General features: G+C 34.7%; 1 protein-coding gene across 1 annotated transcript; it reads right to left on the reverse strand.

Annotated features, from left to right (window-relative positions):
- Nucleotides 1–8326: 8326 nt before the first annotated feature.
- On the reverse strand, nucleotides 8327–16396 carry LOC134264626 (uncharacterized). The gene has a single exon (XM_062746904.1). The coding sequence runs from the start codon at nucleotides 16394–16396 to the stop codon at nucleotides 8327–8329; it is 8070 nt and encodes a 2689-aa protein (XP_062602888.1).
- Nucleotides 16397–17131: the final 735 nt, after the last annotated feature.

Genomic DNA, 17131 nt, shown 5'->3' on the forward strand with positions numbered 1-17131 from the left:
ATTCTTTTTTCTTCTGACCAAATTTTGTGCAGGCGATTTCTCGTAAACTATTCGGTGGATTTCAGTAAAAATTTCAGGAATTATAGGTCATTATATGAATTTTATATAAAATTCCGTTCGTTGAAAAATTCGCTACCAGTGCCAAGTTATGGACAATTTCCTGATTTTAAAATGCAATTTTGTCTTCGAATGTTCTCGAAAACGGCTCAAGATATTAACTGGAGACTTATTAGAGATGATAGACCATGAGTTATAGATGTGCAATTTTGTCTTCGTTTGCGTCGTCAGTACTTCCGGTTGCTACAGGAAGCGAATTTAAAATGTGCTGTTTTTCAACTTTTTTTGTTTTTCAATATTTTTCTTTGATATCATTAACGGTATTTAAGACCCTACTGGAAAGGTCTAATATATAATTTATTTTAGAATTGATCAATCCACAAACTAGATATTCGCATTAAAAAATCTGAAGTGTGTCCAAGATGGCGGCGGTCTCCGTAAACTCTGCCATTAAGCAAATCAGGTTCTAGAAGGTCAGCTGAGCGTTTGGATGATCGAAACTTCTACCAAAAAGATTTATGAAATGCAAAGGATTCTTTGGATTGCCACATCGCAATTACGTTGCATTGATTATAGTTTTAATACAAGTAATAGCTTTTTAAAAAGCTTGCCTGACTAAATCAATCAATATCTGCATGAGGAGTGATAAACCTTTTTGAGCAATACTTTCGTTTTTAAGAACCTTGCGTAAATGAAATCTTGATTTTATTTAACTGTTAGAAGAATCGTCTCTACACTGCATATACTAAAGAATTGGTATTCTGTGGGGGTTTTCTGCAAGTGAAGTGATCTGCTCTTCGATTTAATTGATTTTGAGCTACTTATATTGTAACACATATTATAAAATCTGTTACCAAATCATTCATTGTAAACATTCTAAAAATTGATATAATTAAGTACACATTTTGTTGGAGTGTATTTTCTCCACTGAAGTATACAGAAGTTACTGTATGTGTGTTAATTATTTTTTTTTCTTAAAAGGGGGAGGGTAGTCTCACTATCATATATTGAGAATGAAATAAGTAAATTCACTACTTAAAAGTGTGTGGAAATAAAAAGATTTTGCACTTGTTTCTTATTTATTGTGTGCATCGGAACAGAGATATATAATTGTTCATGCATCTAGAGACCATGACTTTGTTGAAATGCGTTGTTTATTATTATTGGACTAGTCCATTTATGGAATAAACCAACCGCGGGATCGGGAGACAAAGTCGAAAAATCATTTCTTTTTTAGTGTTGCATGTCTGTATACTGATATATTATACGATATGCTGTTTTAAAAAAGAATGAGATAAAACAAATCATTTGTAGACAGAATTTCTGAAACATCAGAAGGTTAAAAGGATAAACTCTAATTCCATGGAAGTAAAAACACTGATTCATACAATAGAACAATCCAAGGAAAAGGCGCGAAGAAAGCAGTGACATTTGGCGCGAAAAGAGCGATTCATTTAAAATGCAGGTAAAGTATTTCAATGTAAATCAGATTGCACAAAATCTAGCTCTCTAGGTATGATCTATTAGTTTCGGATTAAGCAAATATCAATCCTTATACAGCCTGACGCCGTGACGTCAGGCAATGAGGTTTCCTCAAACGTCTATTAAAATTGCTTTTGTCTGCATCTCAAAGTAGAATACAACATGACTAAAAGTGCAAATACGACGACTACAACCTGTTTTGCACCAGGGTAACCTTAACCTAAACCATGGTTATAAGTAATAGCTTTTCAAGAAACTTGCCTGACTTAATATTCAGTATGTCTGAAACATTACTTTGAATATACTTTCTAACGCTCGAAACTCCGGTTATAAGAACATACATTTCTAATTTTCATTGAAGCTATCACATCCATTCAATAGATCAAACACAAAGATTGTTTTATAATAAAGGTGATATGAATATTCTTGTAATAAATGTAAGTTATTAAACAAAAATGGTATCAGATTCCTTGACCGTCAGAGTACGAGAGATTTTTTTCAGCGAAAAATTCCAGTTTTTTTATGAATGTGTAACTAAAAGGAAGCGTCCACTTTGGGGGTAAACAGGATACAAAAATCGTGGAAAATCTTAGCGAATTCACTGCTATAGTGTTACTTCGCCGTATACGGTACAATATTTGTACAATGTGATTAATATACTTTCTAAAGCTCGAAATTCCGGTAATAAGAACATTCATTTCTAAATTTCATTGAAGCTATGACATCCATTCAATAGAACAAATATTTCAAAGGAATAGCGTTAACGCAAAATAATGTATCGTGACCGGACTTTTGTTGTAAACAAATGGTCTGATGTAGAAATGAACAGAAGTACATAAATAGATAACATTGACATGCCTATATATGGAATTACATGGAATAACTAGATGCTGTCATGAGGCAGTAATACTCGCACTAATCTGTTTGCCTCTAAATGCACACTATTTCAAATTTGGCTTTACCAACGAAAAAATATAATTCAAAAATTAACATAATACATGTATTCGTCAAATTGAGCATAATATGCTCAGGTGACCATGTGACCCATGGGCCTCGATCTTATAGGTATTTCATATTCTTAATTCATTACCAGTCTGGAATTAAACGGCAGAATTTAATTAATGATGTAAATTAGGTTTGATAAAGGGGGGATATAAATTTTTGGTCCATAATTGGAACTTTTTAAATCTATTTTCTCATATAGATCAACAACAAATAATATTATTCAAATTAGTGTAAAGCGTTTTTGATGAATTTTTCAAAATTCATATTTTATATTTGATTTGGCAGAAACTCCTTGAAAGCTGCCATATACCTAATCAATTTAATCAACCCCCCACCCCTCTTCCATCAACACACAAACACACACTATTTGTCTGTTTTTGGAAATAGGCCTAGATGGCAAAGTTAAGATAAAACATCTTTTCTAAATGATAATTTTAAATTTGTTCTTGTACTATACATGTATCTGAACACCTGCATTACATTGGGCTTGCGTCACGTACCCAACTTAAGTACTAGTTTTACCATTATCATTTTTGGATTGCACTGCACGTGCAGTACATCACTGCATGTATGTCAGTAGGAATTATTTCATTTTGTGTTTTAATTGGATTATATTTCATGAAGATGGCAAGACCTATGACGTACACTTGGTAAGTACAAGTTTTAGTATAGACTTGGGTAGAATAGTCTGAAATGCAAATGGTTAGGTTAAAGTTTAAAGGATCAAAGGTCATGAAGAGTTATCCCCCGTTATCGATGTTCCACATTCAGTTACAAGATTCAGAATTTTTTTCTGTGGGGGAGGGGGATTTCCAGACCAGAATTTCCTTAGAAGCAAAAAAAAGAAGGTATGGTGGGGTCAGTTTTCTAGGGTGGAAGGCATCCAAAGTCATTTTCATTTGCTTCAGTATATATATTATAGTCCTGCAAATTCCGGGGGGGGGGGGGTCTTCCAATCCACTCCCTGTCCCTGTAATGAAAAATGACCATCTGACTCCTAAATAGTGGGAATCTTTTTCCATTTGACTACACATAATTTTGTTTATTGTGTTATCATGATATGTAAATTTAATGGTATAAATGTTATGAACCCCTGGAGGTCATCCCACTCTCCTAATGAACTGGAAATGTTCACAATATGACTGCATTAAATTAAATAAAAGTGCATCAATGATAAGATTGCTTGACATTTTATTCATGAATTTGTGTCAACATTTCCTCCTAGAATTAGGAACGAAAATCAGTCAAAGAGATGGACCACATTAAACTATTTGTATATATATATATATCTATCAACATTTTTTAAAATGTAAAAACAAGTAGTACTTTGCGTACATGAACAAACAGGGGTCTGGGAATGGGTGAGGGGAAGGATCGAGTTAATATCTCTTTACGACTTAATGGTTGAAAACTCCTAAAATGAATGTTGACCTCAAATCTGACTTGTCCTCATTATTTTTCAAGTGGTGCTGTCTCCATATGAGTGAAAAATTCCTGAAAGGGATGTTTAACAACAAACAAAAAAGAAAATATTGATTTGCATTTAGAAATATGCAGGGGATTTTTTCCATCATAAATCTTCTTCTCAAGAACAGCAAGGGCATTATTGTCCCCCGTTTTGGGGAAAGCAAGGGGACATTAAATCTCATTTGTCTGTCAGTCTGTCCATCTTATAAGAAGTTAAAATTATTTACAGTATGTGCATCTGTCACAATAAATTTAACCTTGGTCATAACTTTTGAATAATAGAGATAGGGCTTTCATATTTCACATGTACATTACCAAAAAGTTTCTAAATATACTATGATTTTTTTACCCAAGTGAGACCTTGACCTTAAAGTTTTACCTACTTTCCAAAAAATAACATTTAAATTGATCATTCTGAAAGAGAAAAGATTGGAATTCAAATTATACATGTATATCATATGTGAAAAGACTTTTCTAAATATATCATGACTTTTGACTCTGTGACCTTTGACCTAGAAGTTTAACCAAATTTTTAAAAATATTATATTTTATATATAACTTTTGATTGAAAAGAAATAGGACTTTCATATTTGACGTGTACATTACCTGCAACAACATGTTTCCAAGCATGCTATGATTTTTTCCCCTTTGCCCAATTTTCAAAAATTGACATGTGATAGAGGTGCATATTTGACACACAATCTGCCATAAATTATGGCATCCCATTCACTAATACACAGGGAGCAGAGGACCACAATTCTTTGAATTCGCTTGTATAATCTTGATATGGAAACATCCTCATATAATGTAGATAAAGTTTTTTTATGCCATATGCCATGATTAGGAATACATGTATAGTTTTTGTCATGTCCATCTTCCACCCTTCCATCTGTCTTTCCATCGGGCTCAAAGAAACTTTCTGGATATTTTTAACAAAGTTTATATGATGATGCATACTGATGTAAACTATCCAACTGCAGCATTGTTTTTTGACCTTGACTTTTCCTTTGACCTTCACTTAACTTTTCTTTAAATTAGTGTTTAGCTTTATTCTAAATAAACCATTCAAGTTTTGTAATGAACTTCACATGATGATACATATTGATGTAAGCTTTACAATGCTTCACTCTTTTTTACCTTGACCTTTCCAGTGACCTTGACCTTACTTTTCTTAAATTAATGTCTAAATCAGTTTTGAATGAACAATTCAAGATATATTTATCAAACTTCATATGCTTTATATGATACATATTGCTGAGAGCTATTAATGCATCAACTTTTTTTGACCTTGAATTTTCCTTTGACCTCACTTTTTAAAATATGTGTTTATCTAAGTTTTAAATAAACCAATAATTATATTTTTATCAAACTTCATATGCTAATAGTAAATTCATACTGATGTAAGCTTTTCAACTGCAACAACATTTTGACCCCAACCTTTCCTTTGACCTCTCTTTTCTTAAAATAGTGTTAAAGCTCAGTTTCATTAAATCATTCAAGATATTTTTATCAAACATAATATGCTGAAATGTATTAGTGAGAGCTATTCAAATGCATCAAAAACTTCACCTTGCGCATTTCTGTGACCTTGACCTCCCTTCTCTTTAATTTGTATTTTGCTCAGTTTTAAAGAAATAATTTAAGACATTTTTATGTTTAGCATGCACTAATACATAATTTGGTGAGAATTTATTACTTATATCCAATTTTATATTTAGATTTCAGTTTCCATTCTAAAGAATTTTCTTCAAACTTATACACTAATACAATTTTTCATGTAGCATTTAAGTAATATACATCCGACAGGACATTCATGTTCTATAGACATGCATATTTCTATAGTTTTTCAAATGCACATCACCTCACAGGCTAGGGTCAGGCCACAATTAGGGATCAAAGTTTTATTTAGGAATAAAAGGAAACAAATCTTCAAAATTCTTCTTTTTAAGAACAATTAAGAGCCAGTGCCAAGTTCTGGGAAATTTCCTGATTTTAAAATGCAATTTTGTTTTTGAATGTTCTTGAGAACGGCTGAAGATATTAACTGAAGACTTGTTAGAGATGATAGACCATGAAGTGGCAGGAGTTTTTTTTTTTATTATGCTAAACATGTGCTGAGGGGGCCGGTACACATATACATGCAATCCATAAAAAAATATACATAGAAACCGTTTTCCAGGGACTAATTAATTACACTACATATGCCCATGACTCACAAAATATGTAAACAAAGAGCAATTAAGAGCTACTTCGGGCCTTATTTGGCCCTGAGAATTTGTGAAAAATCAAAACTGATCATTTTAGGTTGTAAATGCAGTATTTATCACTTGGAGTGTTGGTGACCACGTATCTATATTAATCGTGATGTAATTTCCCATCTAGTCAATGCATTATGACGTCATAAAATGCATCATTTTCCTCATATCCTGTAAATTCCTTTGAAAATGACCAAAAGTTGAAGCATTGTTTCAATATTTCATATAGAGCACAACCTCTGATCTAAAGTATGCAAATACATAATGAAAGCTGTTTCCGATCGAAGATCAAAAAACATGTTTCATTTTTTGGATCATGGGCTGTGGTCATACTTTAATTCTTTGCTGAAGGTATTCAAATACGCATGTTTTCTGCAAATTTCAAGATAATTGCAATTTCTCAAACCAGTGTTTTCCAATATCTGGATTTTCAAAACCAAATTTCATTATAGAAAATAAAAGCACCAAGTGTCTACTTTATTTTGATATATGAAATGGGAAAGAGGGTGATAGTTAATTAATTGATATAAGTACTGGGCCATTTTATGCATAAGATGGCTCTTGCTTTTACATGTTATCTGCCTATTAAAAATACTACTAAAAATGCACCCTGGACTACCCACATTTGGACTTATTTTGTTTTCGATTTTGGCCTAACTCGCACCCACAGGCCTGAGTGAGCAGGATGAAATACTCATGAGTATTCTGTTACCCAGTAATCAATCTATGCCCTAAAGAAAATTTATCAAATGATAATGGGGTCACTCACCTTAAATTTCCTCTGAGATACATACCTTTTTCTAAGGGATACGGCTTTTCAGCTGAATTTCCTCTGCAATTGACTGGCGTGTCTTAGTTTTGCATTTACAACTCTGTATATACTTAAAGTGTTGTAGTAATACCGGGTATCTACATGTGCACATCATTTTTTCAGGAAGCACTCTGCTTTACTACAAATGTGTCCCATAATTATTCTAGTCATTTTTCTATATAAAATATCACATCAAACATGGAATATCTCCAGTATATCTTTAAGAAATTTGACCGGGTCTTTAGTAATGAAGAAACTATCCCCCGCCACCTAGCTGACTTATAGATTTGTGAATTTGTTTTCGTTTGCATTGTCAGTACTTCCGCTCGCTACTGTAAGCAAATTTAAAATGTTCATTTTTTTTAAAAAACTTTTTTGTTTCTCAATATTTTTCTCTGCTATTAACATGATTAATAAGTTTTAAAGAGACCCTTCTGGAAAAGTATAACATACAATTATTCTAAATTTGATCAATCCACACTATAGATATTCATTCGTATTTCTAAATTCGAAGCGGGACCGAAATGATGGCTGTCTCCGATGAGCAGATCGGAGTATATCCGGGAGTCACTGCTTTAGTGTTACTTGCCCATATACCTATATTAGTTGTACAATGTGATAAATATATTTTCTAATTAAGCTCTAAATTGGGTTATAAGAACATATATAGTCATTATAAATTTCACTGAAGCTAAATCTTTCCAATAGAACATACACTGTAATGGAAAAACACTAAGAATTATTATGGATTTCGAGCTGAAAATTGTTTATCAGTACTACATTAATGTCAGTACTACATTAATGGAAAATATTATTTTTGTTGTTTTCCAATAATTCTCTTAAATTCCTTCACTGCAGTTTGAAAATAATGACCGAAAAAAAATCCTGTGGAATGATAATAAAAACAAGGTTTAATTGTGACCTTTTTGTTCTTGTAAATTTTTGAAAAATTGAAACTGCTATTGTTAGTGCATTAAATATAATATACATCCTCCTTCAAAATCATGAATTTTCTGGCTATAGCCCTTGCACATCATGAATTGTGTCATTTTCCCTTTATCCTAAAAATTTCTACAGTAACAGCCTACCATTCAAGCTATCTTACAACAGTTCTTACAAAGCGCAACCTCTGATCTACAATGTGCATTTATATACTCCGGGTAATGATAGAAATGTTACTTAAGATTACGAAACATGTTTATGTGAGTCTACAAAAATGATTTCGAGTGGAAAATTACTCAAAAATTATCTATTCTGTTCTTAAATGTACGATCACTGCATCATGATAGCTGTAATAGACTGGCATGATTTCTACACTTGCTTCCATCTGTTCTGTGACATATACATGATCCAGAATAGTGTCACCCTCTGTTGTTGCAAAGTTAACTTTCTGCTTAAATCCGTTGGTCTCTAACATTCTTTGAATCGGTCCTTTCACTTGCGCGTCTTCATTAAAATCTCCAAGTACAAGGCATTTGGAATGCTGCACTTTAAAGAAATCTACAACTTTCTGAAAACTTTCTAAGAAAAATCGGACACTCAGAGTACTTGGTCGGTATATAAGAATGATTACAGTGTTCTCCTCATAAAGTTCTACAGCCATTCCCTCAATATTATTTTCAGGTAAACCATTAACTAAAGCCTTCTCCTCTCTCTTCTTGTAAACACCAACACCTCCTCCTTTTGCTGTGCGAAGTTGAGCGAATGTGTCCATACTTTCATCGTAAGACTGCTTCCTTGTAATATGGTTGAATTCAAAGTCAGGAACTTCAAAGTATTTTGTACTTTCATTGTCTGTCAACCATGTTTCTGTTACACATATAAAGTTTGCATTAAGAAATCTGTTATCGCTTTTAAGATCTGGAAAATGTCCTCTTAAACTTTGCACATTGATTAAGACAATTGTTTTGAATTTTCCAATTTTTGCTCCGAAGCTGATATCATTGTGCCCGGGGATTAATTTCTCCATCTTACTCAGTGCTGATTTTACGTCTGGGTTAGCATAAATTTTTTTTTCCAAAGCTTTTTCATCCCTTGTTTCTATGAATAAACCATTTTGTGAAGTGACACGGCTAATTGCAACATATGCCTGTCCAGGAGCAAAAGTGCGATCTAAATTAACAACAACGCTGTTAGTTGTCATTCCTTGAACTTTATGTGCTGTGCATGCCCATGCGAGTTTTAAAGGAAACTGGTGTCGAACAAAATTCTTTGTATTTTTCTCTCTGATATCTTCTTGTATTCTTTGAATCAGAACTTCGTTGCCACGTGCTGTCCTTTTTCCTAGGAGTCTACCAATATCTTCACAATCAAAAACCACTTTAATTCCTTCTATCTTATTTCTTTGCGGAGTTGTACCAAAATCAAAATCTGAAATATGCCCCATTGCGCCATTAACAAGTCCATCTTCCACATTGATATTTCTTGTCAGCATCACTTTAGCATTCACAGACAACAGCAATGAAGTTGAAAGGCCGTCTGTTCTTGTCCTTAGAAAAGGTTGTTCTCGTAATGTCAGCTTTCCTGTAGTTTTGTCTTTCTGATAATCTTCAGCAGCTACCTCTATTAATTCTCCACAACTAGTTTGCAACATCTTGAGATTATATTCATTTGCCTCTTCATTTGTAGGATACACATGCAGCACTTCCTCTGGTCCATCTCTAATGCACTCTTTTAACATTGTTTTCGCCTCCTCTGATAGTGGTTCTTCAATTGTTCGAACCCGTAATGAATTCAAAACTGAAGCAAATGCAGCATCATCTCGTTGTCTCATTATTTCGTCCAACTCAATAATTTTGAAAAAGTCTAACCAGTAGTCAATAGGATATTCTGCATTTTCTTTGTACAATATTTCCACTTTTCGTTGTTTTACAGGAGGCAATTGAAAGAAATCTCCAACAGCTATAATCGAAATACCACCAAATGGTTCCTTACATTTCTTGATTTGCACCAGGCGTTCGTGAATGTAGTACAAAAGTCGTTTGAAAACCATTGAAACTTCATCAATGACTAAAATCTGCAGAGATGCTAACTTAACTCTCATTGCACTCAAAGTCTGTTCCTTCAGAGGTTCATAGGGAATGGGTAGTGCTTTGGTCAAAGAAAAGACATGGTGAATTGTATTTCCCCCAATATTGAAAGCCGCTGTTCCAGTAAAAGCTGTGAGAAGAACTGACAAATCTGAAGGAGTTAAAAGTGTTCTTTCAAAAACCCTTGAAGCTTCATACTGTATAGTCTTGATCAAGTGACTTTTACCTGTCCCTGCACCTCCGGTGACAAAGATATGCAATGGTTCTATTTCCTTTCCAGACACTTTCTTTAAACACCAATCACGAACTAAATAGAAAATCTGCTTCTGTTTTTGATTTAAACTTCTCAATAAAGGAAGAATTTCTTGTCTTGAGTTAGAATTTTCCCTTATATGATAGATCATGTCTGAGCAACCATCAAGTTCAATTTCATGCGTAGTCTCTGGTTTTCTATTTTCTGATTGTTCTATTGTCCTCTTTTCTTTTAGACATTCTTCTCGATTCTTTTCAGTTTCTGGACAAAGGTTTGCCCAAGCATCTTCAGGTTCACCATAAAATTCTAAAGTTTCTTGTGCATTTTCAATGGCATCCTCATTCTTTGAAAAGATACTACGATTATTTTCCACAATATTTCTCACCGATTGTAGTTTGTTTGCAGTTTTCATATTGACAAACCCGTTTTCATAAAAAGTCTGGTGTAAGTCAAATCCAGGTGGTTTCAGTTGATCTTGGTTCACATATGGAAGAAACAGTTGTAGTATTGATTGATAATACTTTTCTGGTGCATTTTCGGGGTTGAATCTTGGATATCTTATTACGGCTGGCTTTCCTCTTGTTCTTTTCTGAATGTATCCGTTTCCATTCTTCAATTCAAAAACAGTTTCTTTTTCTCCCTTAGGAATCTGAGATTTCGCCAGAACACGATATTCGGAGCAAAATTCTGCAAGGCACATCTCGGGAAAAGAATGTGAATCAGGTCGACTTTCATATCTCTCTACTATATTTGTCATCCAAATGCTGTCATCATCATCTTCAATGTCAACATCATTTTCATTATTTGATTTTCTTTTCATTTGTGCAAGAGGTTTACTTAACCGGGTTGGATTTTCCCCAACAGGAACAAAAGCCACCTTTCTTGAACTTTCTTTCATTTTTAGATTGCAGACTCTGTATACTGCTTCTTGTGCACTAACCTCTCTATGATTGAGATAAGCTGATCCAATTTTTTTCATCGTTTGACGAGCATTTAAATTCCCCTCAGCAGATTCTATTTGAGTTTGTTTCAACAACATTCCCATTTCCCGTTCCGATTTCGAAATGTATGAAATAATGTATACAATACAGCTAAATGGATCAAGTATGTATTGAATGTCCATGTTAGCATCCCAGCATTTCAGAAGGCAGGTGCTGTATTGATTTGTCCACATTTCATCTGGATTTCGTCTCAAGATAGTACTTGTTTTTGCCGATAATAGTCTGTGTGCTTTTTCATATAACTCTTGAGATAATCCCATATTCATGAACATTTCCTCAGTAGTTTTGCATTCATTCTCATCATTAAGTACCTCATTCCAAACATGCAGCAAGATATCTTTTGCTTGAGATTTACAGAAGTTTCCGTCAGTCTCCATGTCCTTTTCCTCTTCCTCACACTGTCTTGTAATAAATGTTCTTTCCGACGGCGGTCTTGGAAAATTGAATCTACAATCTGTTCCCTTTTTCTTACATGATTTTGAATGATTCTTGCTATGCTGCTGAACATCTAAAACAATTCTCCGGAGTTCCAAGTCATCATTTTCAGAAGGTAAAGAACATGTGATATATCTATCGACGAAATCACAAACTGTTTCCTCATCATCCTCGTCAAATTTTGGTGCATTTTCAACCCAATACAAGCAGTGCATGTGTGGAGAGCCCCTTTGCTGGAATTCTACTCTTACAAAATAATCAGTAACATTGCCTATTGGTTTTGATGGCGAGAGTATAACATGTCTTTGAAACATATGGAATCTATGTTCAAACATTCTGGCCACAGTAACTGGATTACTTCTCAAAATTTCACTCTTTTCTGACCAGTCTAAATCAGTAGGCGATCTAGAATCATTATCATGATGCAATATTGATCCAATAATTTCATTCCATCTGTACTCTGCCGCAGAAAAAGAGCAAAACCATGTTGGAATACCCAACTGTCGTAGCATAGCAAACAGATCTTTTTGAGTAGTCGACCAATATGCAGGTGTTCCTCGAATGGGTTGCATAAAGCGTAAAGCCTCATCATTCCTCAGCAGTTTGGAGAGTATGTCTGGATTTTGCAACATTTCAGATGTTACTACTTTTCCACCATCAAGCTTTGATAAAGACTTTCGTATTGAAATCTGTGTTTTCTCAATTACTTGATTCAATTCTGACATGTACTGTGAGAAGAAAATGTAATTTGTGTCTTTAGCAAATCTGTTATCAGAATTCATCAGTCTATTGTTAAAATACCTTGAAAGGGTAATTTTCACGTCTCGATGTTCATTCCAAGAAAAGTTGCCACTTGGAAATAAATGAGGAAATGTCTTTGCTTCGTTTCCCTCTTCTTGCAACATTCTGATTGGATTTTTCCCTTCGCCAGGTGCTATATTGTAAACATCGTCAAAGTAATGATCAAGAACTTCTTGTGCAATATCCACAGGTTGTAAGCATGTGTCAGTAACAACTTCTGGATCCTTATCTCTATCTCCTTCTTTTATTTCCTCGTCTACAAACTCAGTCGACTTATTTGATAGCAAATCATTTTGGTCACTATTTTCTTCCCACGTGGTATTAATCCCAACATCCTTATACCATTTGTTTTCTTTCTTTAAATAATCAAGAGCCATATTAATATGATTCGGATTAACAAACTGGTATTCAAAATGACCCTTGTAAGCTAATTTTCGTTTCAGCTTAACTCTTAACAATAAATTGTCATTCTCATTTCGGGGTAAACTTTTTGCCTTTTGCACATTAGACGGCACACATACAACAGGTCCGTGTACATTTCTTTGACCACCTTGGGGTAGAGCCATCACTTTCATAAATGGAATATGCAAGGCAATGAGATGCTGCTCCAAACTGTTTAAATCCTTCAATTCACTTGGAATTTCCTCTAGTGACATTCGATTTACAACTGCCTCTGCTGGTGTATTACCACTCAGTATTTTTCTGTGGCAAGTAAAACATATCCATAATGATGACTGTGGGCAATACACTGGACAAGACAATGTGCAATCATGAACATATTTCTTTTGTATGCAAGTCTCTGCAATATCATTCACCTTCTTCCTTTCTTTGTACATTTCAAGTCTACATCCTTGAACTTGGTGTTCAAATAATAAACGATGACAACAGCAACATGTGTACTCTGGGCCACTTCTGACACTTTCTTTAAACAATTTCACAACTTCATCTTCCTCTTCCAGCTTCACTTTCTGAGCACGTCTCTGATTAAGAACATTCTCTTTCTTTTTTCTCTTCTCATCTGCACTGGTATTATATTTTCTTTTCAAAACAGTCTTTACCTTATTTTTGTGTTCTTCATTATTGTTATATTTCTCTGTACTCCTTTTTTTGACAACCATTCTGTGTACTTCGTTATTCTTGTACTTCTGTATACTTCTTTGCCTGACATCCATTCTGTGTACATCATCATTTTTGTACTTCTCTCTACTCCTTTGTTTGACATCCATTCTGTGTACATCATCATTTTTGTACTTCATGGTACTTCTTTGTTTGACATCCATTCTGTGTACATCATCATTTTTGTACTTCTCTGTACTCCTTTGTTTGACATCCATTCTGTGTACATCATCATTTTTGTACTTCTCTGTACTCCTTTGTTGGACATCCATTCTATGCACTACATCTGAACTATATTTTTCAATGCTTGTTTTCTTCTTGTATTGTCTATACAGATCATTTTCTATGTATTTCCTTTTGCTGTATTCCAAGACTTTAAACCTGTGTTCTTTGTCACAAGTGTATTTTTTCAAACTCCTTTCTTTTACCTTTGCTTGATACGCTTTGGTATTCCTGTACCTATTTCTTCCATCTGCTAATGCTTTTAATCGATATTTAAGGTCTGTCTTGTACTTCAGTTTTGCTGCTCTTGATCTCCTTTCCATGTAATCCCCATTCCTTAGTTTCATTTCATGACTACATAATTTTTTTGAAGATGAAGTAATACGTACTGCCCTCATGCGGTTTCGATTTATTTGTTTTTTTCTGTATTCTTCATTCCCAACAAATTCAGATTTCATGAAATTCTCTGTTTCTTTTCCAGCAACTGTTATCACTACATTATAATGATTCTGATTCTCGTGATCTAAATAAATTGATCCTAACGGTTGAACATTTGTTGTTGGTTCTATCAATCGTCTTGAATATGTAATCCAGTGATTCTCTGAATATGTATGTACATCAGTACTCAAGAGATGACAGAGTGCAAGGATTTCTGTTTCAGTTGCCCATGAACCATCTTTTGACATATCTGTTAAAGACAAGTGATTTTCAACAGAACGTTCTGCAGGTCTTACAAAGGTTTCAAACAATTTTGTATAGCGTAGCAGATGTTGACACACTGCAGATCGTATCTGGTAATGATAATCCTCAACTCCAGTCAAACAAAATGAAATGGCCCTGAAGAAACAATTTCCATCCCTTTGAATTTCAACACAGCCAGTAGGTGCACCTATTTCTTCAACATAACAGACATGTTCATCATCATGAACTTTGTTGGACTGTGGAATTCCCATAATTTCACAAAGCTGGTCTTTCATACTGCTACATAATGGCAAGAAATCAATACTGTGACTTTCACTGCAAACAAACTCAACATCATCATCTGCAACTGACTGACTACTTGCATTTAAAGTGTTTGCATTCTCTTCAAAAGGCTGATTAGACTCCATAAAATCATGTGAAACTTCTGTTTGCTCAATTTGAAGACCACGTTCATCAGAAGATGTTAACTTCTTAACTGAACAATCCACACCAGTTACTTCACATTCAATAATTCCACTAAGTCCCAATGATAATGCTAATGACAATACATGATTGTATATATCATAAACTGATTGATACAGTATCCTTGTACTCTTTCCATTAAAAGTCATATTCCCTAATGATGATCTTGAATGTGAATCAAATGTAAAGAAACCATCTGATGTTTTTCCAATCAAAAACGTATTTCCACTGAAACACATAAAACACCCACTTGTTTCTCCAAGAGCAATCTCCAATGCATCTAAAATTGAATACGCATTAAACTCGTCATAGTTTGGCTCTATTTCAGACAAATTTATCAGGCTACATAAAGATTCATGTGCTTTGAACTCAAACATTCTGTTAAAACACTCAAAGAACTGGGGCAATTCATCAACTAAAAGGTATCTACTAACAATGGTTGAACTACGCTGTAAGTATGTATAAAGCTCATCACCTGTTGTTAACACTTTATTCATATCCGGAGTTTTCCATTGTTTCGCATTCTTAATTTTGTGGTAAGCTAATGCTGTTAAGCAGTTTGCAACACATTGTGTTCCTGCATTTTCACCAAACATAAAGTCACCCTGATGAAAAGAACCTTGAACAGTTACCTGAGACATTGTTACTGGATCATCATCAATAAAACATGCATACTCAGCACCATCCAGTCCACCAGTATGTGATCTTTCAAATCTGCAATCTAATTTACTTCTCTCATATACATTTTCTATATTCTCATTTTCATCATGTAAATTCCTTTTAGTATCCTTTTTAGATCTCGTTCTTTTACTCTGGTTTGCATCAATCAATCTCCTGCTGGACTCATCCCCCTTGGAGGATGACATATCCAGCTGCGCCTGACCTGCTGAGCCAGACACGTGCACGGTGTCCGGCTCAGGTACCCTCGCTGGAGTACAAACCCACGGTGGGGAGTCAGGGGACGGTGCCATGCCTCCGTTTCGGGCACACAGACGACTTCCCTGAGAAGATGCATTACTCAGGGCGTTTGGTTGCATTTTCTCGCGAAGAGAGGCCTGCAACCTGGCCAAGGGTTTTCCCTCAATAGGCGGCAACCCTATAGAACCTTGCCCCAGAAAGTTACTGGGTGGAACTGAGACAGCTCCATCTACTGCCCCAAAAGGGACAGTAGACTCTGGTGGTTTATCATCAGGTAGGGCATCTGATGTGGGGAGGGTCTTCTCCTGCCTCTGCTCTCTCTTTCTCAGTTTGTCCTTAAGGCGTTTTCCTCGACCCGAGTTGTTTTTTCTCTTTACCATCTAAACAATTATAAAAAGAAAACCTTTCTCCATGTACAAATCACTTATTTCAATCAGCATAAGGGAAAACAACAAGAGGCCCATGGACCACATTGCTTACTTGAGCACTGTCGATAGAAACAAGCAAAATCAATTCAGTAAATGCATAAGTCATCCTAACCCTAAAAGAGATGTATGGTTTAAACAAATTTACATGTAGGCAAACTTGAATCAACACTAATTTAGGATAATTACATTATTTTTTTATTTTCTTTCTCTGTAAGTTTGAACTTTTATTGTGGTCCCACCCTATCTCCTGGAGTCATGATTTTTTTTTTAAATATCTAGACACTATCCTGACAATGCTTCCATAAAAGCATAACCATGCAACCATGACTTTGCTGTTCTTGAGCATGTTGAAAAGATTTTTCCTGTACATTCCAATGTAAAAATTTGAAAGTCCACTGTGACCCTGCCCTAACCTAAGGGGTCATGATTTGAATAAATTTGAATCTACCCTACCTGAGGATACTTCCATATAACAAGAGGCCCACGGGCCTTATAGGTCACCTGAGTATCATGCGACAACTTTCCAACAATTGAATTTGATTCATGTTTTAAACTAGAGGCCATGAAATTCACAATTTTGAAAAAGGCACCACTGCTTATCATAATTATGTACTCAGCATGCTTATTTTGGTTACTTAATACCCAGAGGTAGATCAGAGCAACACAGAGAAAATGCATTTCTACTTT

Source organism: Saccostrea cucullata, unplaced genomic scaffold (assembly GCF_032062105.1).
Source record: "Saccostrea cucullata isolate Sc308-1 unplaced genomic scaffold, CSIRO_AGI_Scuc_v1 ctg10832, whole genome shotgun sequence".
Taxonomy (NCBI): domain Eukaryota; kingdom Metazoa; phylum Mollusca; class Bivalvia; order Ostreida; family Ostreidae; genus Saccostrea; species Saccostrea cuccullata.